Genomic DNA, 27,815 nt, shown 5'->3' on the forward strand with positions numbered 1-27,815 from the left:
GCCTGTCGGTTATTGAATTTCTTACCTAAAATAGCTTGTGGTATGGTTGAGTGGTGAGATTGTTTTTTTTTTTGCATTTTTTTTAGAGTATTTGTTATACTTTCCTTCAGTAATACGGCTACCACACACCAAGATGTCACAAGCAGTCGTTTTTGAAGCCAAGAAGCTACTTCGCCGTGAAATTAAGAAGCGTCTTTCTGCAATGTCTGCAGAGTCAAGAGCTCGGGAGTCGAAGCTAATTTGTGAAAAGGTATTGTGACGAGGGATTAATTTATGATTGCTTTGCCGGCTAGCTGCATGCATGGGTTCAGTGGTATTTTTACATGCAAAAAAGAAAAGAATACGAAAAATTCGGACTGCGTTTCATTTGATTAAAGAGTGAAAGAGAGTTTGGTAAAATACACCCTTTAATTGATAGCATGGATTCCAAAGAGAGTCAAAAGACAAAAATATGGTGGTCATGCATCTTGTTGAAGTTAACAAAAATAATGGATGCTTATGTGAAATATTTTGTTGATTGGCACCGACATGGTCGCAACAATGTAAAAAAATAAAAAATAAAAAATAAATAAAGAAAATACAGAAAAAAGAAAAAAGAAAAACTAGCAATGTGTTCAGCAATAGCAAAAAAATATTAAATTTAATAAAAAACATCACTATTTTTTTCTCTTTTTTTTCCTCAATAGATGTATATTAAATACAAAGTATCATAGTAAGGAAAGAACATATCATACGGAAAACATTAAAAAAACATTCAAATGTCATGTAAATAGTAAAGGAGGAGAGGTCTGTAAAAAAAAAAAAAAAAAGAAGAAGAAAAGAAAAACTAGTAACAGGCAATAACAACAACAACAACAATTAATGAATGCATGTTATTGATTGTAAATTCAAATTGAAAAAAAACCATTAAAACAAACCAGTTTTATGGTTAAGAAATGACTTTGTCTTGATAGATCTCCCCGACCGCCCCACCCCACCCCTCACATGCCCACGCTATAGTTACACATTTTTGAGAAATAGAACAAGTTTCTTTAATCCAAACATGATTAACAGACCAGTTACACATTTATAACATGCCTACTATTCTTTGTATTTGTAAATTTGTAACATGCAACATGTTTATGGTTTTGAAATGACTTTGACTAATCTCCCTGCCCACCCCTCTACATGCCCACACTATACACATTTATAACATGCCTCCTGTTCTTTGTATTTTAGCTTCTCTCTACAGAAGAGTATAAATCAAGTAGCAGGATCTCAGTTTACCTGAGCATGCCATCAGAAGTCAACACTGACTTGATTTTAAAGGTCAGTCCACCTACTGTGTTGGGACTTCAACAACACTTCCCTCAACTTTCAGGGACATTAATTTTAATCACTAAACACCCACAGGTCATGCTATTACTTATGATTATTAAATATTATATACCAACAGGGCACACTGCCATAATAGGGCCTGTCAATAGAAAAACAAATAGTTTCCATGTGCACTGGGACTGAACAAAACATCTTTATGCAATGTAAATAGTGCAGTAATTAAATATGTTTTTGTCTTCCAGGACATATTTGATTCTAAGAGGTGTGTATCAAAATGATCAGTTACCATGATGCTAACAACTGACTGTCTCAATAAGAATTTTCCCTGCTTCTGATCCATTGAATGAAAATAATAGTAAGAGTAAAAGACGACAAGTGATCCTCCCTTTGATTGACAGCAGCAAGAGCGCTGATTCCAGTGTCCAAACTCAGCATTTTAAAAATTGCAGGAATTATCTATTGTTGTTTATAAAATATTTGAGATATAACGTGCGCGCTGATTGGCTGGCTACCATGTTTATATCAGAGGACAGAGACACACTCGCACGAAATCATTCAAAAATATTTCATAAAAGCGATATAAAACGTCCGCTTGTGTCTATATACTGTGATATAAACACTCTAGGAGCTTTAGAGCACTCAAGAAGTCAAAGAAACACAATTGGCTATGCCTCGTGTTTCTCTATGACTTCTCTCTTGCTCTACAGCTCCCATCGTGTTTATATCACAGTATATAGAGAGTCGCGCACCATTTTATGTATGAATATATATTAATTAATGCCCACAGGAAATGTTTTATTCCTCGATATGTTGGTTCTAATATGGATATGTTGCGACTAAATTCCTTTGAAGAGGTGTCCACTTTGCCAATTACACCTTGGAATATTCCTCAGCATGCAGGTCAGTATTTCTGCAACACTTAATAAATTAATATAACAAGAAGCAAAAAAGTATTATTGGTTAAACCAATTTTTTCAAGGTCTATTTTTGTGGAGACACTGTAAGTGACACCAGTTTCAGAAAGTTGACAAATTACGATGTAATTTGAAAACTCAAGCCAATATTGGACAGAGCAGAATAAGAAGCAATTATTGACTTCAGTCAATGTTTTATTGCCAATGTCAGCAATTGATGATAACATCTAAATTGTTTTATAGATGTAGTATTCAGATCTTGATTTTATTGTTTCATATAGCCTGCTGATTGGCTGAAACCTGGTTGCTTTGTTTTCAGTCTACCTTATGAATGATTGTCTAATTTGTTAGAGAGAGTCAGGTCCCAGTTGGAGATTCTGCATGATAAGTTTTTGGATTTTTATGATTTTCAACAGGGCCGGGTTGTTCAAAGCTGGATTAGTGCTAATCCAGGATTAACTCTATAGGTCTTGTTAAGAATTAGCCCACGATTAGCACTAATCAGGCTTTGAACAACTGGGCCCTGGGATATAAAAATTTGATGAATGGACAATTGTCTGTTCAAAAATATACTTTTTTGACTAAGGCATGTTTTCCCATTTCAGACCATGTTATTCCTTTTATAGAGTATGATTCCTATGTTTAATGGTTGCACATATATGAGAAGACACATGATTATGGATACAAATCAAACAATAAAAGAATCTTTATATAATTTCTCAAGAGAATAACACATGGTTTGAAATGGAAAAACATTATGCCCACTCTCAAAAAGTCTATTGGCACTTGTTTGTCCAAAAGTCTCTTCGGCATTGGCTAGCAGTTCTCTCGATAGATTACATTGACTGGTCACATGCATGTCGTTCAGTTTGATGTGACTGTCCATCATGCCCAGCCATAAAGCAGGAGCTCTGTTAACAGTAACTTCTAATGCCAATTTATCATTCAACCAGATGATGATGATAGGGAAGAAGCTTTGTTAACTGGTGGACTTGATCTGATTGTTGTACCTGGACTAGGATTCACTAGGGTAATGCACAAAGTTTATATTTATTTATCTCTATTGGTTTTGAGTCCAGTTGTAAAAACAGATGTATTAAACTATTGCACCCTGCAAATGAAGCCTGGGGTGCCTGGGGGGTACTTTTGCCCGTTTAGGGTAGGGATGTGCCGCTGAGCCCTCTGAACCCTGACCCTGTTCCAGAGTAAATTCGCTGAAATTCAAACCCTGTTCCAGCGTAAGATCACTACCAAAAACCATACCCTGTTTCTGTATTGCAAAAATAGATACCCTGTTCCAGAGAGGAGAGAGCGTGATTTCATTTACCCTGTCCCAGTGCAAGCGCAATTTTATATACCCTGTTCCAGAGCAGAATCGCTGAAAACCATACCCTGTTTGGTGGCACGTACCCATATAGCGAAGATAGGAGAGTACCCCCTCCCCCCCACCCCCCCTGGGCTGGGGTGGGGGGTAAGGGACTCAAAAACACCCCTAAGAGATACCGCAAGTCTTTTCAAAAGAGGGTGGGGGTGATTGGAGGATCTTCCCAAGACTTACAATGAGCATACCTGATACTTTTACTACCTTAGAATAACCCTCACCCCCAAGGACTTGAAGACATAGTTTGAATGGAGATATAACAAGTTAACCCTAAAGAGATTATTTCCAAAGATTGAATTGAAATTTTGAATGAAATCGATTTTTGTGGAGGGAGGAAAACCAACAAACAATGTAAATATATTTTATTACACATTTTAGCCTGCACTATTTTGTAGAGCCCTTCAGGGCAATACAAAATACAAAGACAAGTGTAAAATTTAATATCCAATTGTATGGCAACCTAAGATGTCTAATTAGTTATTTATTATCTAATGGAGTTCACTTTTTCCAAAAAGGAGGCTTTAAAAAGAATATTTTTCTTTGACCTAGTTTTTAAAAACCAGTTTTAACTATACAATGCAAAATAAAATGTAATAAGGTACAAATATGATTGCAGGATATGTAGTTGTACTCACTGCAGGCTTCCTAGTATGATATTTGAACTCTACTGAGTATAATTGGATACTGTAACTATCATGTAGCATAGTTATAAATACTGTGATGACCAAAATGACTATTCGACCAATAACTAAAAAGATTATTTTTTGCTTTTCTACACAGGATGGTCACAGGCTTGGCAGGGGAAAGGTAACTATTTTTTTGGATGTTCAAGATATTTCCTGAGATTGTTCACAAGTTGATCAATATTACATTATTTGATATGTTCTCTATTTCAACATTTTTGTACTTGATTTTATGACAATTAAGGACCTGTTGATAACAGCAGCTGAGGGTCAATGACCTGTATATGTAGCAGCCCTCTGTGGGATGGTCTCGAAGGGGGTCTTGGTAGGAGAGGGTGCAGTCAAGGGCGGATCCAGCCAAAATTTTAAGGGGGGGCTAATTGAGTTTGGGGGGGGGGGGGGGGCTAATTGAGTTTCTTCCATCAACACAATGAAAAACAATAAAAAAAGCATCTAATTCTTCAGTTTTGTTTTGTTTTTCTGCTGAGGGGGGCTTCAGCCTCCCTTTGCCCCCCCTGGATCCACCCTTGGCAGTGGTGTAGCTAAGGGGTAACCACCCCCTCCCCCCCAAAACAAAACCCCTAAGCCTGTGGATATGGCAGGAAACCTATAAAGATGAAATTTGTATGCAAGTGTATTGGTGGGCAAACCAAGACCTTGCTCCTCCCCTGAGGTGCATTACTGTCTTTCCCATTCCCCTTCAGCTTCCAGACCCTACCACACCAAGGGTAGCTCTACATGCTACTGTATAAATGACAAAGTATATACTTACTTCTCATACTCATTAATAATTCATGAGTAATCCAGCCAATCAATGGGCTATCTTTTGGGTCACATGATGTTACTTGAAACCTTATCATGTTATCATGTTAACCTTATCATGTTAAACCTTATATGATGTTACTTACATGAAAAGACTGAATTAATTTTATTCATGACCTTGGACTGGATCAAAATTAATTCAGTTCAGGGACATATCTGTTCCTTAAGTCTTTCAATCCTAAACAAATAACTTCCTGAATAATCAATGAATATGAGAAGCCATTTCAAAGCCTCCAAATCGGACTGGATGGGATATCAAGTCCTTGGAATTAGTTCGAGTACTTGGCTGCGCCTCGGACTGGAACTAATATGTGAGGACTTGAAATCCTTTCCAGTCCTCATTGTCAGCTTTGAAATATTACATGTGTTACTAAGGTATTTCATGCTTTGGTCATGTTTGTTTGCAGGGATACTATGATAAATATATATTGAAATGCATTGAAATGTCCCACCAAAAACCTTACCTTATAGGTAATTATAAATAATGCCTTTTAAACATCTACACTTGGAGCATGAAAAAGGATAGAAACTAGTTATTGCATACTACAGATTCTTTTTTTTTTTTATCAATGATACATCTGTTTGTCCATTGAGTCATTCTCTAGTCTAGGAACAGTTCACTAAATCCTTCCATTTGTCCTTCTTCTATCCAGCTTCATGACCTTCCATCAATTGGTTAATCAATTCAACCATCTATGTATCCACCAACCCATCTGTCCATCCACTTATCCATCCGTCTGCCCATCCATCCGTTTGTAAGTCCACCCACCCACCAAATCATTCTTTTTTAAATCAGCTTCTAAACAACTCATAACCTGTCCTTTTGCTTCTTTAACTATTTATCCATCCATCCTAATCTTTCCTCTATCTATGCATGTTTGCATTCCTATCTTAATAAATCCATCTAGATCTATCCACTTTATCCAATTATTCTTTCTTTTCCTCATCATTTTTGATCAATCTTATCTTTTGTATTTCAATGAACAGGCCTTGGCTTCAGCTGCCAGATCAATGACTCTATTCCAATCACAGACACAGACATGACCATGGACAAAGTCTTATTCTGTCAACCTGATTCATCCACTTAAGACACATCTGTGCTTTATATTTTATAATCTGAATGATATAAAAACATTAGGAAATTGGTTGATTTTATCATTTCAAAACACTCAAGATAAAAAATATTAGCTTGAAATAGTGTTTAGATTTTTCGTATTGTACTGATATATAAAGGTTTTGTCGCCTTCAGAGGTCATTAATTAGAGGTATTTTCAGCAGTGTGAGTTCTCTCATAATAAAAAAAAGGACATGACACTCAGAGAAAGATATTTTTAATTATTTTACATACGCATACAAGTAAATATAGCAATTTTAGCCTCATATTCTTTCCTATTATAAAATACCTTTTGTCAACAATGACAAAATTTTTAGACTTTTTTTTCAATAATATTACTAGAATAAATAAAGAAAAAATGTAATATTGTACAAGAAGATATTCCTTGTGATGGGTTACACTCAAATAATAATCTAATTATCATAAGAGAATAAAACCTGTATCAATCCACGAAGAGAAGTAGAATAGCCAGCAAACGCTCAGAATATTTTTTAGTACATATTAAGACATATTATATCTGAAAACCAGGCCATTTTAGATTAAACTGTTTCGCTAGGAGCAAATTTTGTTGAATTTTCTATTGGATTTGGCAATTCTATCCCCCACATGAAAAAGCAGTGACGTCATAGTGAAATAGGGCAATTCATTTCAAAAAACCGATTTCAAAACCAGATTTTTTGTCCACAACCATGGACTGTGGTTAGATCAAAGGATTAGGGGCAAAGGCTTCTTTTTTTCTCCCTCTCCCCAAAAAAAGGAAAGAAAAATGGTTTTACTACTTATATAATGTGAAACTGCATGTGAAATATCTTTCAACAAACTTCACCAGGGCTCGACATAGAAAACTTTTTTTAGCCTGTCATAGTAAAGGAGCATGGTAAAAGGAGGTCATTCCAGTAAATTTTGCATGCCATTTTATTATTCATTTGGTAGTGCATCGTTATTTTCACCTGGCGAACCTGAAATTTGTCTTATCATTTGGCCATTGGCAGGCCTCTATTTCAAGCCCTGCTTCACATGCATGTGAAAATGCTTTTACAACTACTTACACCATGTGAAACTGCATGTAAAATATCTTATATCAAGTGAGACTGAATGTTAAATAACTTTCAACAAATTTCACATGCAACTGACTGCATGTCAAATACTTGCAGAGAAATTTTTTAATTTATCAAAAAAGAGAAGTCCAAAATGCACAAAAAAAACTTGATACACTAGCATTTATAAACAAAAATATTCAATTAATTAAGAACAGTATTGCAAGAAAGAACTAAACAAGAGGATAACTGGCTTTGCTAGCAACGCCGCACATGTTCTTGTCGTTTCTTGCTATTTTTATGTAACCTTCTTCTCCCCAGCTTGTTCCCCAGCTGCAAGAAAAGAAAAGAAAAGAAAAACAATGACTTAGTTTTAGTAGATTTTTTCATAGGCTTTCTCATTAGGCTATTCATAATAAAAAGAGATTACAGTTTTCACACATTTAAAAATTCTCTTTTTTACATTTTATTTTGTATCAGAATATTCAGGTAGAGTAACGTTTGTTGGTTCTCTCCTGTGTTTCAAGGTTTTTCATCTCGGTTCTGCGGTATTTCCTCCCTCCACAAAAATCAACTTCTAAATTGCCCTATTTCACTATGACGTCACTGCTTGTTTACGTGGGGGATAGAATCGCCAAATCCAATAGAAAATTCAACAAAATTTGCTCCTAGTGAAACAGTTTAATCTAAAATGGCCTGGTTTTCAGATATAATGTGCGTTCCGTTAATATGTACTAAAAATTTTCTGAGTGTTTGCTAGCTCTACTTCTCTACGTGGATTTATACGGGTTTTAGATTATTTTTGGTGAATTTGTGTTGATTTGACCCCCTCCAACAACCATCATCCTTTGCGTTTAAACAATAGATTGTTTTGATGTGACGTCATAGTGAATTAGGGCAATTCTAATTTGATCTATCGGCTGTCATCAACTGTGTTGCAAAACCTGTACTGTTGGGCATTATGCCCTCCACCCAGGATCGGTTAGCATTAGTTGTGGTTTCTCATGCCAGTTGTGCTGAATTTTTCTAAATAATCAATTTATCTATCTATCCTGGTCTGAGTCCTTACCTGTTTTTGACAAGCCAGAAATCCTTTCCATCCTCATTCCCATAACCAACAGCCAGAACACCATGATCTAGTTGAACACTACTACATTTGGGATCGCTGTAGACACCCTTGCTGTAAAAATGAAATGAGCTTTGACTGGCATCAATGGCAATAGACACAGGTCCAACTGAGGCAACAGCAGCTCGGAGTGCAGATTCGTCACCTTCAGGTATGTCAGAAAAACCTGCGTCTTTTGCTCCGATGTCGGAGGAGTTGAAGTGGCAGGTGCCATCCTGTGGAAGCCGACATAAACAGGTATAACCCCTTAGTATTAAGCATTATTAAAATTCTAGACTTGAATATAGAGTTTTGTGGGCTGTGATTGTTCAAGGGACCACTGATTCTGAGACGATAATCAACGCTGGAGCAGTGATTATGAGGTTTTTCAAATTTTCCAAAGCAGAAGTAAATTATACTAAAAGGTTTTTTTTAATCCTGAATTTTGTCTTTTCTCTTATATTCCGAGAATAAAATTATACTAAAACAATTATTCCCTTCAGGCTTAGTGATTATGGTGAATATTTACCTTGCCACTCAAAGACTCGCGGCTTGGAATATTTAACTGTTAATCACTTCCCCTTTGGCAACTAATTGTTAAATATGATTAAGTATATTACAAAACATATACAGTACTGAATCGAATTTGGTTTCTGCATGATATGTGAAACAAAATTATCCAAAAAAATTTTTGTTTATAATAAATGCACATTTTTTCAACCAATAACGACCTTAAATGCAGAAAAATCTACAGATAATTCATTTATCATGTCTTGTAAACAGGAATTGGTCGATCGTTCTTGGCCAATCACAGGAGAGACGAGAGAGGAAGAAAATGTTTAATAATAAGTCTTATCAGATCATGAACTGACCGCAGCTTTGTATGGATAGCTCTGCTCAGTATCAATTCCACCATTAGCCTTGATATATTTGAATGCATTATCCATCAGTCCGCCTTCACAGCCATTGTTACCAAATTTGTGGGAACAGTCCACAAGATTCTGTTCACTCAGAGACACCAGTTTTCCTGTTTTTCTGAAGTGTTGTCCTTCTAGTGCACCAGTCTAGGATAATCCAGACAGAAATTCATTAATTCATTCATGTTTGAGATATTAACTATCCTTGTCCTTATTTTGCAATAAGGGTAGCACTTGATAGCCAAATTACTCGGACTACATTTAATAATAAGGAAGTTCTTTAGAAATGCATCATACAAATGTCTCAATGCTTTTCACAATAGGACAGTAGTTATTTATTCCTGGTAAATTTATGCTAAATTTTGATGGCAACCAATTTGAATTTTACTATTGTTCTGCGGACTGACTAGCCTAGTTAGGTCTTTCCCTTGATTCAAGGATTTTTTGTTTTGCGATGGACATAAACTAATGTCAATCACTAAAATTCAAAAGCATCTCAAACATATATATTTGAAACAACCATGATGTCATTGAGTTCATGAAACTGTACATCCCTAGTCACTTTTACTTTGAAACCCAACCAAATTACAGTCTAAAAAGGAACATTTTCACCATGAATAAGAAATAAGAGTAAAGTGCAAATTATAAAACTTTTAACTCGTATGATACTTACAGAGCTGAATGCCCAACATGAACCACAATGGCCCTGATTCTTGACTGGCGTAACATAGCCCTTGGTTCTCCAATCTATTGACTTCACATCCTTTAAGTTGGAGGGAGCGAGAAACGTAACCACTTTGGGACCATTACTTCCTTGGAGGTTTGGGCTTGCTTTGAAGCCAAGTAACATGTGCTTGACTTCTTTTGATGTCTGAAATACAATGACCATATTAATTTTATTAATAAAAAAATCATGAATTGTACATGGATATATATATAATAAATATTGTAATAAATATTGATTGATTGATTGATTGATTGATATAGTGAAGATAATACAATGGTTTAGAAGATGAGGGATTGTCAATGAATCTTGCTAACTGACAAACCTTTGTCACATGGCAGACAGGTTTATTTGTATGAGAATATACTTGCTTATGTATGCTCGTTCAAACTCATTCCAAAGCACTTCAATACGAGGCTAGCCAGGTAAAAATATATTGTGCCACCCAACATGGCTGCCTCTTGAGGAAGGTCTATTGGTTACTATGAACAAACAGATTTGAATAGGTGGAAGGATTGAAGGGATAATAATTGGACAGAAAGATGAATAACTAGATGTAAAATTGGTACATTGTAGAATAGAGTGATTGAATAATGTAAATAGATCAGTGTCTGGATGAAAGAAGAAATGCATGACAGATACAGCAGTAGGTGGTCAATAAATGGGTGAGATGGATGGAGAGATGTATTAAGGATAACTAATTAAATAGTAGAGAGAGAGATGGACAGCCCTGTATGGGATGGGTTGAAGGGGGAGGGAGGTTGATGGTTGTAAAATATATTGAAGAAATAAGAAACTTGCTTGCTACATTGTGTGCAGTTATAAAGCACTTGGGGATTGGCAGAACACTCCAGAAGTGTTGAAAAGCATGATGAGTAATAAAAATACTAATTACAACAACACTGTAATTTAGATACTGTAGGCATGATGCTACTAAAAGTGCGTTTGCATGCTGTGTGCTCTCATATAGCACACGCTCCCAATCAATCCGTTATTTTATAATATTGTTTTATACATACCAGATCTCCTAAATGATTCATTGCAAGTTTAAAGCTGTGATGTTTTTCATTGTGAGTAACTATCTTCTTAAGATTACTTTTCCATATCATATTTCGCAGTTTCTCCTCCTCATCATTCTTGTATGACTTCTCATGGAATGATTTCCATGCTTTCCAGTTCGCATCTTCAAGAGGATTTGGTGTGGGGAGGCTGTATACAACCACAGCCAATGACAGCACCAAAATAATGCTTTTCATTTTTTCTCTATATAGATTCTAGATGTTAAAAATAAAATTGCAAGTTAATTGCAAATGTACAGTACACTTCACAGATATATAAGGAAATTTAGAGTAGTCTGAAGAGCTAAAGATCATCAGTGATAGATAAATAATTTTAAAATAAACAAGCAATCAAATGAATGAATGAATAAAAGAATAAATTAATGAATGATCAACGAATGAAAGAGCGAATGAGTGAATGAATGAATGAATAAATTAATGAATGGTGAACGAATGAATAAGTGTATGAGTGAGTGAATGAATGAATGAGCGTATGAATGAATGAATGAGTGTATAAATGGATAATTCAGTGAATTTATGAACAAATGGAATGATTTTCTCATATTTTCAAATATACGATTGCTTGATGTTTGGAAAATGAAATTTGAAACAAAAAAGGTGTGGTTGGTGTTAAGAAAAAAATTAAGATTCAATTTTCATTTTTCCTAGAAAAAATGTTGATCCTTATGAAGAATTCTAATCTAAATTCATTTGTTTTTTAAAAGATTCAAAACCATGGAATATGTACAACCTACGCGTGTAGTCGTGTTCATGCAGCACGTGATGTTTATCATGTCCTAAACACACACGTTACTCTAAAAAAATCCTGACTGATGCAATGCTTCAAAATATTTCTTAAAAATTTGGAAAATCAATCTTTTTAAGTTAATAAATGGTCTCAAATTTATTAGTGGAAAAAAATTAAGATTTAGCTCGTTGCGAGACAAGTTGGAGAGAAAATTGTTCCGTGTAAATCGCGCCCTAAGGTTTTCTTTCAACATTTCGGTTTCGTACTGGAACTTTGAAGTTATGATTAATAAAGTCAAAATAAAACACAATGTTATATAAATGAAAAATTATGTCAATAAAACACAGTAAAACTAGTTTTGTGTTTTCGTTTTCTCGATACAGAAAATCTTATAGTAAATTTAAATTAAATGTTTTTGGTTGTTCAATGTTTTGCCGAAAAAAGCCGGTTTTCGCGCGTGAATTTTGATCTTCAAAATATTGACGAAATGTTATAGTTTTGATAAAAATTAATACAATTGTGGTTTATCTTTACAACTAGTAGCCCGTAGGATACTTTTATGTCATAAAACTTACCCTTTTAAGGAGTAATTTTGGCTCAAAAACTACGTTTTCTGCGGATAAACTGAATAAAGTTGAAGAAAATGCACGTTGTTATGTTCGTAACCTTGGATGTGATTGGTTGATTTTGACAAAGCGTTCGCTTATTGGTTAATAAATGTTGCATACAAGATCACGAGACTTTCATCTGACTGCAGGAAATGACGTAACAGGAACCTTGACTACTACAACACCTGACCTGACTACATGACTAGGGAGCTACAACCGCCAACTTTTTAAAGGAATTTCCTAATTTTTTTCGCTTTCTGCTCAAAATAGGTTTCAGAATTAAACTTTAGTAAAGAAGATGGACGCAAAAGAAGAGTAAGTGTTTTTTAAAAAAAAATTATAAGGAACGGGGGGGGGGGGGGGGGGGGGGGTGGTGGAAACGTTTTTAACCCAACTTTTAGCTTTTGGTAATTTTTTTTTTTTGCATTCGTTTTTCTAGACTGATTCCATAAGTCGTAGTTTTCGCTCCTCTGGTTGGGTCGCTGTGTAATCAGTCTATCGTTTTTCACTTCTCTCTCCTTTAACTTGTTTTTATTTTTCCCTTTCCTCTCCTTATTTCATTTTTTAATTTCAAACACCACGTTTGATATCTATCTGATTAAACAATATTTTTTTAATTTCCTACTTTCCAAGTTATTTTTTAGTTACTTTTTTCGCGGACGAAAAAATGCACGAGTGGGCTACCTGTGCTAATTCCTTATTTTCCAAATATCATTAGACAAATAATCAATATGCGCCTACTTGCAAGAACATTGTCATACAAAAGAACAAAAGAACATCTCTGAAGCTGAACTCTAGCGTTTCGTATGTTCCAAAATCCAAGATTCTTAGGTTACTTACGTGCATGCTACGTGCATAGTTTTAACAAGTCGATACTTCCGGGAGATTTTACTTCCTGTGGAACAAAATATCTTTGCCAAGGGGAGGTAAAAAATCAATCTTTTTAGCCTTGAATAAAAATACATTATAGACAAATACTTTAACTAAGAAAATAATATCTGTAATCCTTTTCTTAAAAAAAATTCAATTGTAATTCATTTAAGTAGATTTTATAAGTTAGAAGTATTCTTTATTGTAAAAGATAATGTGTATTATCACCCCTCCCCTGGTGGTGGTTTCTGTCATGAATATTCAAGACAGAGGATGACATACTATATGACATTGAATTAGATGCAGAACATGGATGCAGAATATGGCAATAGGTTTACCGAAGGATTTCCCCTAGCGATGGCAGCCGATTATGATTTCTTCTAGTTTATCCAAATAACAGAATCTTTATGGGATGAGCCAAGTCAATAAAGAACCAGTCTCGCGACTGGAAGGTTTTATTTGTCCTGATTGCTTAGTTGACTTCGCGAGCGCCTCTCAAGTCCATGAACACTGGGTCAACTTTCACTCGACTACCAGCCGGGACAAGCCAAATTCTGCTCCAAATGTTACAAAGGTATAACTTCTTACTATTTATTTCTTTAGGTATTACTATATTTTAGTTATAGGCTTTTGATTTCTAATTTTTCTCGCCTTGCGGCGATTAATTATCATCAAGCTTCAACTCCACTGTTATCATTCAAACTGTGTACACATAAATAGGTGACCAATTTCGAAGCTAAAAACTATTTTTCTCTACTAATATAAGGATTACATATCCTGTAGATTCTCTAAGACTATGCCAGGTTATCTTTTATCATTAATACTGGGATTTCAGACATTCATAATTTAACGTTTCATTCCCAGGTTGGAAGCATGACACAAAATAGGAATTTGTATAAACATTCCTCAGCCATTGTCTAAATAAACTGTTTATTTTTGTATTGTTCTTCAAGTATTTCAAACCTTCTAGTTTAGTTATGAGGGTTTTTCATTGTCAAAAATCATTGTCTCTTAATAGCAGATTCACAGATTGTAATTGAACGTACTATAATATAACTAATATTTACTTGTGTTCAGCACTTCTCAAAGCAGCTCATATTTATCTCTTTATTATCATCGGAAAAATTACGATTCCTCTTTAGTCGTAGACTAATCTTATTCACACATTCTAGAGGAATTATGCTTGTCATTTTAAAGTGTTTTAATTTCCGTATGAATTTGTAAACCTTACTCGCGTCCTCGCAACCAAAGGTCATTCAAGATAAAGAGTACTGTACCGCAAATATATGTATCAGTTAGGTGTTGAAACGTGTCAAATTTGTCGATCTTTTACTGTATTTTTTTTCCAAACTTGTGAGGAATAGATCCTTCCAGAGAAGTCCTACTTATCCTTATTTCTTTCTCCAATGAGAGTTCTCGGAGCATACTGTAGTTTTTGCTAATTTTGTTAGTGACGATTAGTACTATTCTGCACTAAAAGGGTACTTACGTAATTTATACAGCAAATACAACGCGCCAATGGATATATGGTGAATATTGGTTATGAGCCGGTAGCATGAAACATAAACACAGAGTGATTATCACTCTTTCATGTGACAGTATAGTATAAATAAGCCGTCTATATTTATAGGGAGCGTTCATATAAATGTATGTGGTAGGTGCATGGGTCTGCATGCATGGGCGGAAGAGGGGAGAGCCCACATAGGTAGCGCGCAAGCAGTCGATGTAAAGTATCCATAAAAAGTACAATGAATCACACCTAATACATTACTGTACACCACTTTGTTAATGGCAGTTGTTGAGTTTTACAAAGTAGAGGTTCGTATATGATTTTTCTGCTGAGTCCTAACATGTCTTGTATCTTTTTAACTTGAAGAAATTATTGATGCTTTTCTTATGCTGAAATCATGAAGAACTTATGAAAATTAGCGGTGGCAATTTATGAAAGTGGTCTTTATATACAATAAATAGGATGACAATAGAATGCAATAGATTTTTTTAATCCCTATTGACATGAACTGAGTTATATTATATTATTTTATATTATACATGGATTTATATTATATTATTATAGCCATTTTCTGTAGTAACAAGTAGCGGGACTATCAAAAATATTTCTCAAATGTTTGTACCATACCCCACCATGGAGGAAATTGGAAATTCTGGAAGGGAAGAGAGTCAGAGAAAGAACAAAATTACAGAGTTTGTATGGAAGAAAGTTGGTAGTTACTCGGGGTAGGGGGTCCTTTTACAAATTCTAGAACTACATAATTTAAAGATTTGTATAGGGTCTACTAAAAGTCTTTAGTTTGGAGGGTCATTAAAAAATATGAGGGGCAGGGGGAGGGGGCACTTAAATATTATTTCAAAGTGTTAAAGCCCCACTTATCCCCACCCCACCCCACCACCTAACCCCATAGATTATGAAGGCTCCCTTATAACATACTGTTACATTTAACTCTAACTTTCAATGGAGTGGATATAATGTTTCTGTTATTGTTTCCACTTATCTGCAAAACTAGAAAATGTAAAATATCTCAGTCATGATTGGTAGTCTTTAGTTTAAGAGGATACATGTATGTAACATATCATACTGTATGTGATAAGTGAAGTGGCCTATTAACTACTTTACTCCAAACAGAACACCATCAAATTATATATAATTTAAGTATAGCACTGCAACTTAAAGACATGAGTACAAGTTTTAAAATTGGTCCTGTGCGTGTGGTTAACACTAAATGTGAATCGTAGTTAGTTATCAATTTCAATTATCATTTTTTTGCAATCTAAAATTTCAATCTACCTAGCTACACGACCATGACATGAAATAATAGTATCAATCTTTCAAAGATAAAGACTCCTACTCGTTCTTGTACTCTTCCTTGGATCTAAAGGTCTTGAGGGTACCCAGCATGAGGAATGAGACAAGCATACTGATGAATAATGACTACAGCATATTTGCTACATAGTTAGAGTATAAAATTACTTAAGAATTATCCTGAATGGGTAACCATATCATGCAAGCATCACTACCATAATCCTCTAGTTAAGAAATATATCAAGCAATTTACTATACTTTTGGGCTTTGTAATAAGATTTATTTAGACTGGAGTTTATCATTTCCAGGTTCAACGAGCAGAAGCAATTCAACATAATTTCAAGGCTAGATTATTTGAGCTCCCTAAAAAATGTGGTGTTTGCCAAGAGGTAATAGAAAACAAAGGTTTATTCTGTGATGGTAAGTATGCAGAATGAGATATATTCAACAATAAATTATTCGAATATAGGGGAATATTTACCAAGCTGAGATTCTCAACCTGATATGATAAAGATGTGATTATCGTCTCATAATTCACTGGTGGTTTGACCAATCACAGCAAACAAAACTCTATATTCAAGTATAAAAATATGCTAAAATGCTATATATCCAAGTATAGATGATTCAGCACATGTATAATGTGCATAGGAGGTGCCTGAATTCTATTAAATGCATGTATAAATTAGGGTCAAATATTTGCCTCAGGAGATTACTAGGGGTGGTTCAGTGATAGAGACATGCGGCTGTCACTGATTTGCTGTCGCTGATTTGCTGTTTAAAGGTGGACAGGATGTTCAACAATATTGCTGGAGTTTGTTGCATGTGATTTGGCCTTCAGTTTTCCTTTTCCCTTTGGAGTTGGGATTAAGAAGAGTACACATCAAATATTGAATGTGGTGACATAGAGCTTAAATTTGACACCTTACTCTGCATGTACATATCTCACTTTAAACTTGTTTTTTCCTTGTCGTGGTATTAGGTTGTAATTCCGTCTGCCACAAAAAGTGTGAAACAATGGTAAGAAACCTGAATAAGCAGCATTTATCTATGCATTCGTGCATACCTCAAACCTCCAAAATTAAGCCCCTTTGAATTTAAGACCTCCTCAATATAAGCCCATAGGCCTATTTCTAAAATTTTGCTCTAAATACTCTGGTTGTCCTTTTTTCATAAGATTTGAAATCTTTTTTGGTGATATTATTCTATTCTTCTAACTAAAAACATGTTATCAAACCCTTGTCTTCCGTAGCTTCAAAAAATTGTATTTGGATAAAAACCTTGAAGATTGAATTTGTTTCGATTGTGATAATTCTAACTCTTATTTATTTAGGTTAAAGCAAGCTGTGTAAAGCCTTTGGCAATTCCTTCTAATTCCACTCACCTACAAATAGTAAGTTACTGAATTCGTCAGGATAATAAGATACAGTCTTAAATCTTCATTAAATACAGGGATTTTAAAGTGTTAAAGCTTATAAAAATTTCCACCAGAAGTCAATATATTTTCCATATGACATAGCGAAAAACTTCGTTGCTAAGTAGAATTGTTATTACGATTCAATTCAATTGACCTCTAATTGTACATAAATTCTTATAAATGAAATATTTGACAATTTTTTAAGCTACATGATTAAACACGAATGTTTGTAACGTTATATTGTCTTATCATGAACTTTAGGATAATAAGAGTGATAAATACATGGGCTATCGTCTTCCAAAAGGCCAAGTGAGTTTAAATTTTTCGTATAGAATGATTTTTTAGGGCAGAATAGTCAGGGTAATACACATTAGTAGACACGAATTCCATTGTTTTCTTTTGTTTTAGCTTTACTTTTAGTTGCTAGAAAGCTTTTCAACAACTCTTATTTTGTGTTTCATTCAAACAGCAATCTCCTGGTACTCCCAGAGGAATTGTCAAGCATCTTCGTCACATTGTATCAAAGTAAGTTCCATTTTACGAGTTCAACGACACGAGAAATTGTAACTTTCCATAATGTTTTTGGTTGTGTTATCATTTTGATAAATTTTGTCGAGTTTGGAAATGCAAAAGAACCCTTACGAACTGACATCTTTATTCGTGTCCGTTTTCCTCCTCAGGGGTAGAGTACGTCATGTTGACAAGCAGTTTGATCTGGATCTCACCTACATCAATGATAGAGTCATTGGTATGTTTTTAATATGATGCGTTTTTGTTTGAAAACGTATTACTTTTCGATGCATTTTGGGCTCGCGTCCACATTTAAACGATCGAGACGTTTTCTTCGAAGACGCATTCATTTGAAACATCGGTACAGAGTGGACATATTTGAAAACGGAGGCCTATCAGCGTAGACACAAATAGACACAAATACAACATTCATACCGGCACGTTTGTTTTTCGCATGCGCAGATAAAGATATATTGCATAATTCGATAGCAGGTTTCGATGCGTTCTCGATGAGACGAAAATGGAGCGTTCCCAAAACGTGTACGTTGCCTTTTAGGGCCTCTTTAGCTTGGGCTTAACATTTTACCATTTCAGACCACCACGTGTCATTCCCTAGAGAATCATTTCTTTGTTTAACGATTGCACACGAGAAGACACTTGAATATGGATACAACTCAAACGAAGAGTCTTATTCTCAAGGGAATGATACCTTATCTGAAATGGTTAAACATTCATGTAAAAGGTAAAGAGGATCAGGTTTGGCTCGCCTCTCACCTCTGGGGTCTCGGGTTTGATTCCTAGATCCGACATAACATGTGTAAGAAAAGTCTCTTAGGTCTCTTAGGTCCCCTTGGTTCTTCCCTCCTTAACACAATAAATTCAATTCCATCCGAGTTTGCCGTGCCCTGACCTTTTTTCTTGTTTTAGCTATGTCTTTTCCCGCCACTGGGCTGGAAACAACTTACAGGAATAACTTACGAGATGTGGCTAAGCTATTACAAACAAACCATCAAGATAAATATATGGTATGTTATTTTAACTATGACCTCTTGCTTAGCAGGCGGGGTACTGACCAACCAAGCCACACAAGTGTGTGAGGCCATTGGGGATCAAACTATTGACCTCTTACTTAGAAAGCAACACACTAACCAACCAAGCCACACTTGCTCCTTAAAACAAATATCGCGGTGAGGTCACTGAGGATCAAACTATGGGCCTCTTGCTTATTATTATCAGGCAACACCATAACCCGCCAAGCCACAATCCAGTGCTACTGATGTTAGAAGTAACTCTCTGTTTCATTTAGGTATTTAATCTATCGGAAAGACGATATGATATCTCGAAACTTAACAATCAGGTGTGTTTAACAAATGCTTAAATTTGAAATCTGCTTTTGTAAAAACTTTGAACCAACTTATCTTATCATTGGATTTTAGGTGCTTGATTTTGGCTGGCCAGATCACTTAGCACCACCCCTAGAAAGACTATATAGGTAGGTATAACCAATACACTAGTTTGGTGTTCTCTGTTGCTCAGGGCTGGGTTTTGTGGAGAATATTTATGTGTTCCAATGAATTAAAGTCTGTGGAATAGACCGATCCTGGTTATTTTGGAACTCGAGAATGGTCTACTGCATTAGAATTCTATATATAAGTGTGGAACAATAACGTTAGTGACGTTTTGCCATTCCATGACCGTGTCGCTTCCGTGTCTGACGATTTTTGTCCGCGTACTGCGACTTATCCAAAGGATGTCTGGAATCTCGTAGAGTAAGATTGCCGTGTGCCCAGGGGCGGGTCCAGGAATTTTTGAAGGGGGTGACTATTCCAAAGGTTTTACCAGGAATCCGAGAAAAAAATGGAGGACTGTTACTAAAGATATACTGAGGAATTTGAGCAAAATAGGGGTGACTAGTCAGCCCTTTTAGTCCTTGTACCGCCCCTGGATCCGACCTTGGTGCCGTTCACCTTGATTCAAGAAACATTTTGCTATTACAAATCAAGGGACGTTTAATTCAGCCCAAGCGCTAATATATAACTAAACTCACTGAAAAGCATCGAATTTCAGTCCATACATCGGGAAGACAAATATCAAGACACTGTAGAAGTTATGTTGCTTTGTAGTGAAGAAATCTTGAGCAATTCCAAAACTAATAGAATCACCATATATATATATCACTGTAGAAGTTGCCACAAACAGTGCTTGGGCTACCTGTGGCGAAAAAAGCTATTTATTTATTTTGTGATCAACGTGATGTTTTTATTTTCAGTATAATTAAATCTATTGACTCGTGGCTGAAAACCGATCCTCAACATGTCGTTGTTGTACATTGTAAAGTAAGTAATATAATCTCATTTGCTTTTTCATTTTTGCTCACTCAGTGCATTCAACTATAATGAAATGACTCACGCTGCCATTCCCCGTCACGTGATTAGTTCCCGCCATCGCGCGAAAGTGATTTTCAAAAAATGGCGGGAAATTATCATTTTACCAAAGGTTTTGTCGAAATTACTGACTCTTGAGTTTAAAACTAAGGCAGTAAAGCATTTAGAGATAGAAGGAATGAGTGAAAAGACCTAGTCCGTCCGTCCGTCCGTTCATTTGTTTGTTTATTATTTATTTATTTATATTTTTTTCCCCTCAATTACTTCATTTGTAGGGCGGTAAAGGAAGGACCGGTGTTGTTATATCAGCTTACATGCATTTCAGCAAAGTCTGCTCAAGGTGAGACTAGATTTGAACTCTTACCTTTCTCTCCGACAATACCTGCCGATTTTGGTTGAAAGATCAGGGGTTTTAAAGATTGCGAAATTACACGATGACGTACAGTCGTTTTAGATGCCATTTTTTAATGTAAAATAATCTCTTTACTCTTGGGAATTGAATTCTTTAACATGTAAGATGTTCACATTTTCCCGACTATCTGTCATAGCTATCGTCATGTGATCGCTCAAAACCTCTTTGACCTCCTTACCTATGGCTCAATGTTTTCCTATTTTAGACCACGTGTCATTCTTTCGAGAATAAGATTCGGCTTTGTTTGAGTTGTATCCATATTCATGTGTCTTCCCGTGTACAACCGTTAAACTAAGAAGTAATTTTCTTTTTTTTATATATTTTCAGTCCTGAAGCAGCTCTTGACTGGTTTGCTATGAAAAGATTTTACGATGATAAACTTGGAGGCGTCACACAGCCTTCTCAAAGAAGGTAACTGATTGTGAGAACTAAAAGGAAATGAATACGCTGTTCTTTCCATCTCTGTACTCCTTGGAAATCAAGAGTGGCTTAGGGTAGTGCACTCACCTCTGGGGTGTCGGGTTCGATTGCTGGACTCGGCATCACAGAATATAGAAAACTGCAGGAAAGTTTCTTAATCACTGTTTTTTTCTTTCCAGATATGTACATTACTTTAGCGATTATCTCGATGGGAAAATAAAACTAAGTTCTGAGTAAGTAGTCACGTGGTTTCCTGTTTCATTCAAATCCAAGTAACGGATCTATTTGTAACATTTCTACTGTGTTTATTATTTCAGTCCTATATTTCTTCACCATGTTATCGTACATGGAATACCAAACTTCGATGGAAAAGAAGGTAAAAAATGTAAATTTTATCCAAAGTTGCTGCTGAACAAAGATTGAGTTAATGATTTTCTTAATTGTCTTTATTGTCTTTATTTATTTTTTCTATTTTCTTTTTTCTTTTTCTTTTCTTTTTTCCTTTGTTGCATGTTTTTGCAGTCGTTGTTGTTGTCGTTGTTGTTGTTGGGTTCAATTTCCAAGCAATTTTTTTAGCATTAGCAATGACCGCTTCATTTTTTTTCGCGCGCCCTTGCGAACCCGGAAGACGCTAACGAAACACGTGATCCTTTCCCGCCAAAAGTGAAGATTTTATGAGCTTGAAGCCATCATTTTTATTTCGCCGAAATTAGAGCGGTTTAATGATAGCCATGTAAGGCAGAGCATTAAAAAGTTTGTCCTTCGGAAATAAAATAATGAAGTGTGTTATCTTCTTGAAAGGTTGTAAGCCTTTTCTTCGCGTCTACGGAGGGTTGAAACTCATCTACACGTCTGGCGTATTGTAAGTACTGTTTTATACTCAATATTAAAACATTCAAGAGTTCTTCTGTTTGTTGTGGTTGACAAGAAAAGAACGAGTGTGTTGATGCTAAACTTATATTTTGTATTTTTCATTAAATGTTTTGTTACTATTTTTATTTAATGTACAAGTTTTCTGAGTGACTACAGTAAATCCGTGAAACACTAATCGTTTCTTTATATTTGTTGTTTTATATTTGTTATATTTGTTGTTGTTTTTGTATTTTCTTTCGTCCACATAACTATAAATATATGTTTGTAATATAATTAAGACATAGACCCCCTCGATGAGCGTTACGCTCTTGGGGTTAATGTTTCGATAAAATATGTTTAAATAAAAAAAAACACTAATTACTAAATAGTACAAAATAGTGCTAGTTAAACTATAGAAAACAATGGAATTTGCATGAAATTGTGCTATTTAGTATTACTAAAGTTTCACGGATTTACTGTGGTCTCTACTTAATATAAAATTAGAAAAGAACTAATACTTGGTATGGTTTTAATCTTTATTTTCTAGCTATGTAACCCAGGACATGGAACGTATCTGTATTACGATTGAAGGAGGTCTTATATTACATGGCGATGTCATGGTGAGATTTGTTTTACACTTGCTTACTGATAATAGAAATCTTGCATGTGACGTCAAAGTAGGACAAAACAAAATAACTGACTGACTGATTGACTGACTGACCGACCCACCAACCGACCGACTGAACGACCCACCGACCGACCGTCCGACTGACTGACTATATTTCCTTGTTTTCTTATCAGATTAAGTGTTTTCACAAGAATACCTTATCATCTGGTGGTGACATCATATTTAGGTGTCAATTTCATACTGGTGCCATCAAAGACTACAGCTTAGTACTGGACAAGTCAGAACTAGATGAGGCATATAGAGGTAATGATTATATAGAGGTATATGATGATGATAATGATGTTGATATACCATACTGGGGGGCTTCTATCCTCCTCTTATAGACCCCTTGAATGTGACGTCAAAGCAGCTCGATTTGGAGGACGAAACAAAAGTTAATGACGACGATGCTGGTGTTTGATGACTATGATGTTGATGTGATAATGTATTGATGATGACGATAAAAATGATGATGCATGATGAGATGATGATGACGATGAATACGACGACGTTGATGATGATGATGACGATGAATATGACGACGATGATGATGATGCATGATGATGATGATAACGAAGATGTTTGTACCGAAGCTAGGGCACCAATGCACCATGCTTTATATGAAAAAGGTCTATCGTTTACCATGCGAGCTTGGTTCTAATATTTTTTATTTTATTTTACCAGATAAACGTTTTGCAGATAATTGCAAAGTAGAATTCGTTTTCTCTTCGAAAGGAAATTTTGTAGCAGGCAAGTCAAACCCTTTGTTTTTTTCAAAGTCGACTCTTTTTGAACGACCACTCTCGCAAGCGACCATCTCCATTAATCGACCACACGAATTTCCGTTTTGTTTTCTATATGAACATTATTTAAATTTATCGTAATAAGCGACCCTTTGCTTCTCACCCAAAGATGCGGGTCGTTTGAAGAAAGCCAACTGTATCAAATTTTCTGACCACAGGAAAAAAGATCTTATTTTCAACGCTTGCATCCTCCAAGTCAAACTTGCTTACTACAAACACGGCTTCCTAAAGACTAATTTTACGTTTTTGTTAATCCGACAGAAATCAAAAATAATGCCCGTCTTCAATCAATTATAAGGAATTCTTTACAACCGGTGGAGAACCCAGACACCGTGTTGATGATTCCTTCAGAAGACTGCCAAGACGAGGAAGAATGGGGAAACAGTGGAGCGAGTTCTTCAAGCAACCAACAAGAAATGTCAGACACACAACAAGGTACAACAATAGATCAAATGGATGCTCTCTAAGGTTGAACTCAAGAACCCGGGGTATAAGAGGAGATAGAAGCCCTAGTATGGTATATTGACAATTTCTTTTGAAATATTTATAAAATATCTAGTCCCCGGAAGCACGAGTGGCTCTCACGAATGCGGCTTGACTTTGAATTGCGGTTAGCCTGTTGTGTGTGAGTAGAATAGTCCCCTTCACAGTTCCCTGCCCCATCTTGAAAAGTTGCCGTGCCTTTGCATCGAAGCGAGAAGAACGGTGAGCATGCAATGATAGAGACCTTTTTTAACACCTTGGACAATATTCACATGTCTCCATCATTGCAAGCTCACCGTTCGGTCTCGCTTCGATGCAAAGGCGCGGCTACCTTTCAAGATGGCGCAGGGAACTGTGAAGGGGACTATTGGTTGTTGGTTTTCACCTTTTCTTCTGAATGGTTTTTTCTTCAGTCAAGTTCTCCAATTTTCCTCCCTTCTCAAAAGTCAACTTCTAAATTCTAATTCAATCTTTGGACTTTCACCCAATTTCACCCTTTCTAATTCAATCTTTGGAGCTTAGGGTTCTGTTAAGCTCTGTTGTCAGCGATTGTCCCACGCTGTGATACAAGCAAAGCTAATAGTTCCATCTTGTGTGTAGACTTCTTCATATCTACAGCTTCTTTTATTGAAAAATTGCGCAGATTTAGAAGACAGTCGCCTTCAGTGATTGGCATTTTTGAATTTATATTATAAATAAAAGGTTGTGTGTGACACAGCTATTTAAAAAAGCAGGAAAAACGAAAGAAGTCCAATCTTCTGAGAATTGGAAACCTATTGTTATGTCCTCCAGATTGAGCTGCATTCCAGAGTGCTGCAAGTGTTCTGTCAAAGGTTGTGTGTGGCACAGCTATAAATTTTACATTTAGGCATCGTACATGGGCTATTCTAACTTCCTCTTGTACTCAAGTTCTTTTACATTGCTTCTCAATAGACCTCAACGGACCATGATGACGCTTTCATACCTATACACTACTTCCAAAATCCTTTTCGATAGCTTTCTTCTTATGCTGATTTTCATCTGTTGTCTTGGTATTCTCAAAGGAGTTAACAATTGACGGAATATCGCCGGAAGAGAGATTTTGAAAAGGATTGTGATAGTTTAGGTATGAATCGTCTTTAGGGTTATATCTAGGTTCTGTCATAGCACACGCTGTACCGTCGTCGCGATGACGTAGACGTCAATCAAGACGTTTCCATAACATTCTCTAGGAACGTGCTCTTGAAAACATTATTTTTTCCGACAATGTCACATGGAGCTTAACACTTTGGTTCTTCTTCTAGTTCTAAACCCTTATTCGCCTCAACGGCAATTTGTATATAATTTCGCGCGTGTGACTGAGAACCATTGTAAAGCGTTTTTTAAGTCGCTACGACCAAAATATTTCCAAAACGCGGCAGATTTTAGCTTTGGTTTGAAATGGCCTTCTATAAAATTGACATCCGTCGAAGTCCTTTAAATTTTTGATTGATGAAAGTTACTTTCACCTTGAAATATCCCATTTTTTTACCGTCTAAACAATACGTGAGAATTGAATCAAATTATTTATGAATTTATATTTCTACTTATTTAGAAGATGAGAAAGTAATATATGGGGATATAATATTCCCCTCTGGAACTCAATAATATGTGGTGAAATATTAAAAATCAACCACGGCCCTAAATCCATTGTTTGATGTAGGTTCTTAAATCCTTCGGAAAACCAAGGGCGCTAGGACAGACGGATTGGGTTTTGAATATGTGTGATTGTTTCAGTTATTCGTAGATTTCTAATTGAAATGATATATGTTTGTTTCCAAATGGATACTAAATAGTGTTCACTTATCTTTCCATCCAACTGTCTTTCTGGTTCGAATCAGCTGTACGATATGAATATATTTACCAAGTCCACCAACGGTCTTTCTGGTTTGAATCAGCTGTACGATATGAATATATTTACCACGTGTTTTTGATATATTAGATTTGACTATGAGGAGTACTTTATGTATTCGATCAAACGTTGAGCCTTTAGTAAAAACAATAACAGTTATTTCGATAGCAGAATGAACCCGGATAGTATTCGTCTTTTTTGTTTTTGTTTTTTTGTTGTGTTGCTCTTTTTGATGCTCATTCGTTGTTCCAGACTCGTCTTAAATTAGCAAAAAATAACTCAATGAATGAATTCGTTTGATTTCTAATTCCCTGGTTAGAAAAGCCAAGAACATTTTGATAATATCTTTAGATCCCTTCTCGTTCTGTTGCCTTCTTTCTTTGCATTCCCAACATCTCAGTGATCTTGCATGCAGTACATAGCCTAATTCCCTCTCCACTTTTTGTTTATTCACCTAACACTAAACGAACCTTGTGAACTAAATGAAATAAGATAAAATGTGTAATATTACATAAAATTGAGTAAATAAAGTTATAATCATTTTAAGTAAAGATAAATACATTGATTTATTAACGTAAATAAAATGAGTAACGAAAATGACTAAAGTTGTATATAGTTAAGCGTTGTCGTTAAAGTGTATGTCAAGGAAAAAAGAATTTCAAAATCACTTATATGTAAACAGTGTAGTAGTATGGTTGCATTATTTTTGTCATATGGAATTTTCTTTTCAGAGATATAAACATTTGAAATATCAAAATGCAAATGAAATTTATAGTGATATTTAAAATACTTATATCCGTGAATAGAGAAGACTACATACAAAAATACTGCAACCATACTACTACGCTGTTCTTATATAAGTGATTTTGAACATAAATTATTTTTCTTGATATACACCCTTTAAGCGTTCTGGCTGGCTGTTGCAGTAATTAATGTTTTAAATAAATAAAAAACATAATCAAGCAATTTTTTAGCTTTTTTTTTTTGTACGCTGGCTCGTTTTGCCAATAACCCATGTTTTTGGATAGAATGAAAAGAATAATCGACAGCCAAGAGAATATGAATAAGTAGTTCATATTCACTTGCAAGAGTTTTTTGCCCTCTTTTTACGATGTACTACTGGTATTCCTCAGAGTTCTACTCTTGGCCCTTTTTCTCTGCGGCTATTTTTAAAAATTAGGAGCGGCTGAGCCCTCCAAATGGGAAAACTTCAGTTGATTGGTGAAATTTTCAGAGCGAAGAAAATATTACTGTAAACAAAACTTATTGGGATGTATCATTTCGTAGTTAATATTAACTATGCTAAAACATCTTCGGCAGCCATGCAATTGAATCAAACCTATTTTTCCTTAATCTCAGTTGTGTGTTATAATATTCAGCTATTCAACCAAAACCCGTGGCATTCTAATCAATTTGTATTGTCGTACAATTGTGTGTACAATTCTTTATTTTATACAATGGACCTTAGTAAAAGAAAAGAACACATTTGTACAAAATCTGAAGGCTAAGACTGAGCAAATGCGAACTCAAAATGGAATTATTCTCCGTTAACATTAATGTTATCGACACCTAAAAGTAGTTGCCATATTACATCTTCATACTGCTAAGAGACCCCTTGCAGCACTTGGGAATGCAGCTCAATCTGGGGAACAAAACAATAGGTTCCCATTCTCGCAAGATTAGAATTCTTTTATTTTGTCCCCCAGATCGAGCTGCTTTGACGTCACATGCAAGGGGTCTATATCAGAATCCTCTTCGAATTCTTTTTCTTGCTGAAATCCTTTTGGAGTCGCAAGATACAGTGCATACAATATATCCGTGAAAAAGTTAACGAACGAACTTTTACAAAATAGTGCAAATTTTGTAAGTCTCAACGGTCTACTG

At 35.4% G+C, this 27,815-nt stretch overlaps 3 protein-coding genes across 3 annotated transcripts in view; 2 read left to right on the forward strand and 1 right to left on the reverse strand.

The window, feature by feature from the left end:
* The first annotated feature begins 22 nt into the window (after positions 1–22).
* LOC116292055 (5-formyltetrahydrofolate cyclo-ligase) lies at positions 23–6,794 on the forward strand. Its single transcript, XM_031699294.2, has 8 exons — positions 23–250; positions 1,219–1,308; positions 1,560–1,579; positions 2,105–2,217; positions 3,185–3,261; positions 4,393–4,419; positions 5,525–5,588; positions 6,105–6,794. Exons 1-8 carry the CDS (start codon positions 134–136, stop codon positions 6,203–6,205), a joined length of 609 nt encoding a protein of 202 aa, XP_031555154.1. The 5' UTR covers positions 23–133; the 3' UTR covers positions 6,206–6,794.
* Positions 6,795–7,128: 334 nt separating this feature from the next.
* Positions 7,129–12,498, reverse strand: LOC116292054 (cathepsin L-like peptidase). The gene is made up of 6 exons (XM_031699293.2): positions 12,396–12,498; positions 11,034–11,288; positions 9,964–10,161; positions 9,246–9,437; positions 8,338–8,609; positions 7,129–7,601 (listed from the first exon to the last, which is right to left on the reverse strand). Exons 2-6 carry the CDS (start codon positions 11,268–11,270, stop codon positions 7,502–7,504), a joined length of 999 nt encoding a protein of 332 aa, XP_031555153.2. The 5' UTR covers positions 11,271–11,288; positions 12,396–12,498; the 3' UTR covers positions 7,129–7,501.
* A 1,101-nt stretch (positions 12,499–13,599) lies between these two features.
* The window catches only part of LOC116292063 (tensin-3), a 47,473-nt gene continuing 33,257 nt past the window's right edge, over positions 13,600–27,815 (forward strand). The window contains exons 1-20 of the mRNA XM_031699302.2: positions 13,600–13,872; positions 16,425–16,536; positions 17,096–17,133; positions 17,447–17,506; positions 17,792–17,839; positions 18,000–18,055; positions 18,211–18,278; positions 18,968–19,065; positions 19,347–19,397; positions 19,477–19,532; positions 20,310–20,376; positions 20,700–20,764; positions 21,164–21,247; positions 21,436–21,489; positions 21,574–21,632; positions 22,058–22,118; positions 22,656–22,728; positions 22,910–23,039; positions 23,460–23,525; positions 23,840–24,013. Coding sequence (XP_031555162.1) covers positions 13,711–13,872; positions 16,425–16,536; positions 17,096–17,133; positions 17,447–17,506; positions 17,792–17,839; positions 18,000–18,055; positions 18,211–18,278; positions 18,968–19,065; positions 19,347–19,397; positions 19,477–19,532; positions 20,310–20,376; positions 20,700–20,764; positions 21,164–21,247; positions 21,436–21,489; positions 21,574–21,632; positions 22,058–22,118; positions 22,656–22,728; positions 22,910–23,039; positions 23,460–23,525; positions 23,840–24,013 — 1,582 coding nt within the window. The 5' untranslated portion in view covers positions 13,600–13,710. The remainder of the gene's footprint in view (positions 13,873–16,424; positions 16,537–17,095; positions 17,134–17,446; positions 17,507–17,791; positions 17,840–17,999; positions 18,056–18,210; positions 18,279–18,967; positions 19,066–19,346; positions 19,398–19,476; positions 19,533–20,309; positions 20,377–20,699; positions 20,765–21,163; positions 21,248–21,435; positions 21,490–21,573; positions 21,633–22,057; positions 22,119–22,655; positions 22,729–22,909; positions 23,040–23,459; positions 23,526–23,839; positions 24,014–27,815) is intronic.

Source organism: Actinia tenebrosa, unplaced genomic scaffold (genome assembly GCF_029948245.1).
Source record: "Actinia tenebrosa isolate PJP-AT-01 unplaced genomic scaffold, QUT_ActTen_1.0 PGA_scaffold4__44_contigs__length_22323623, whole genome shotgun sequence".
Classification (NCBI taxonomy): Eukaryota; Metazoa; Cnidaria; class Anthozoa; order Actiniaria; family Actiniidae; genus Actinia; species Actinia tenebrosa.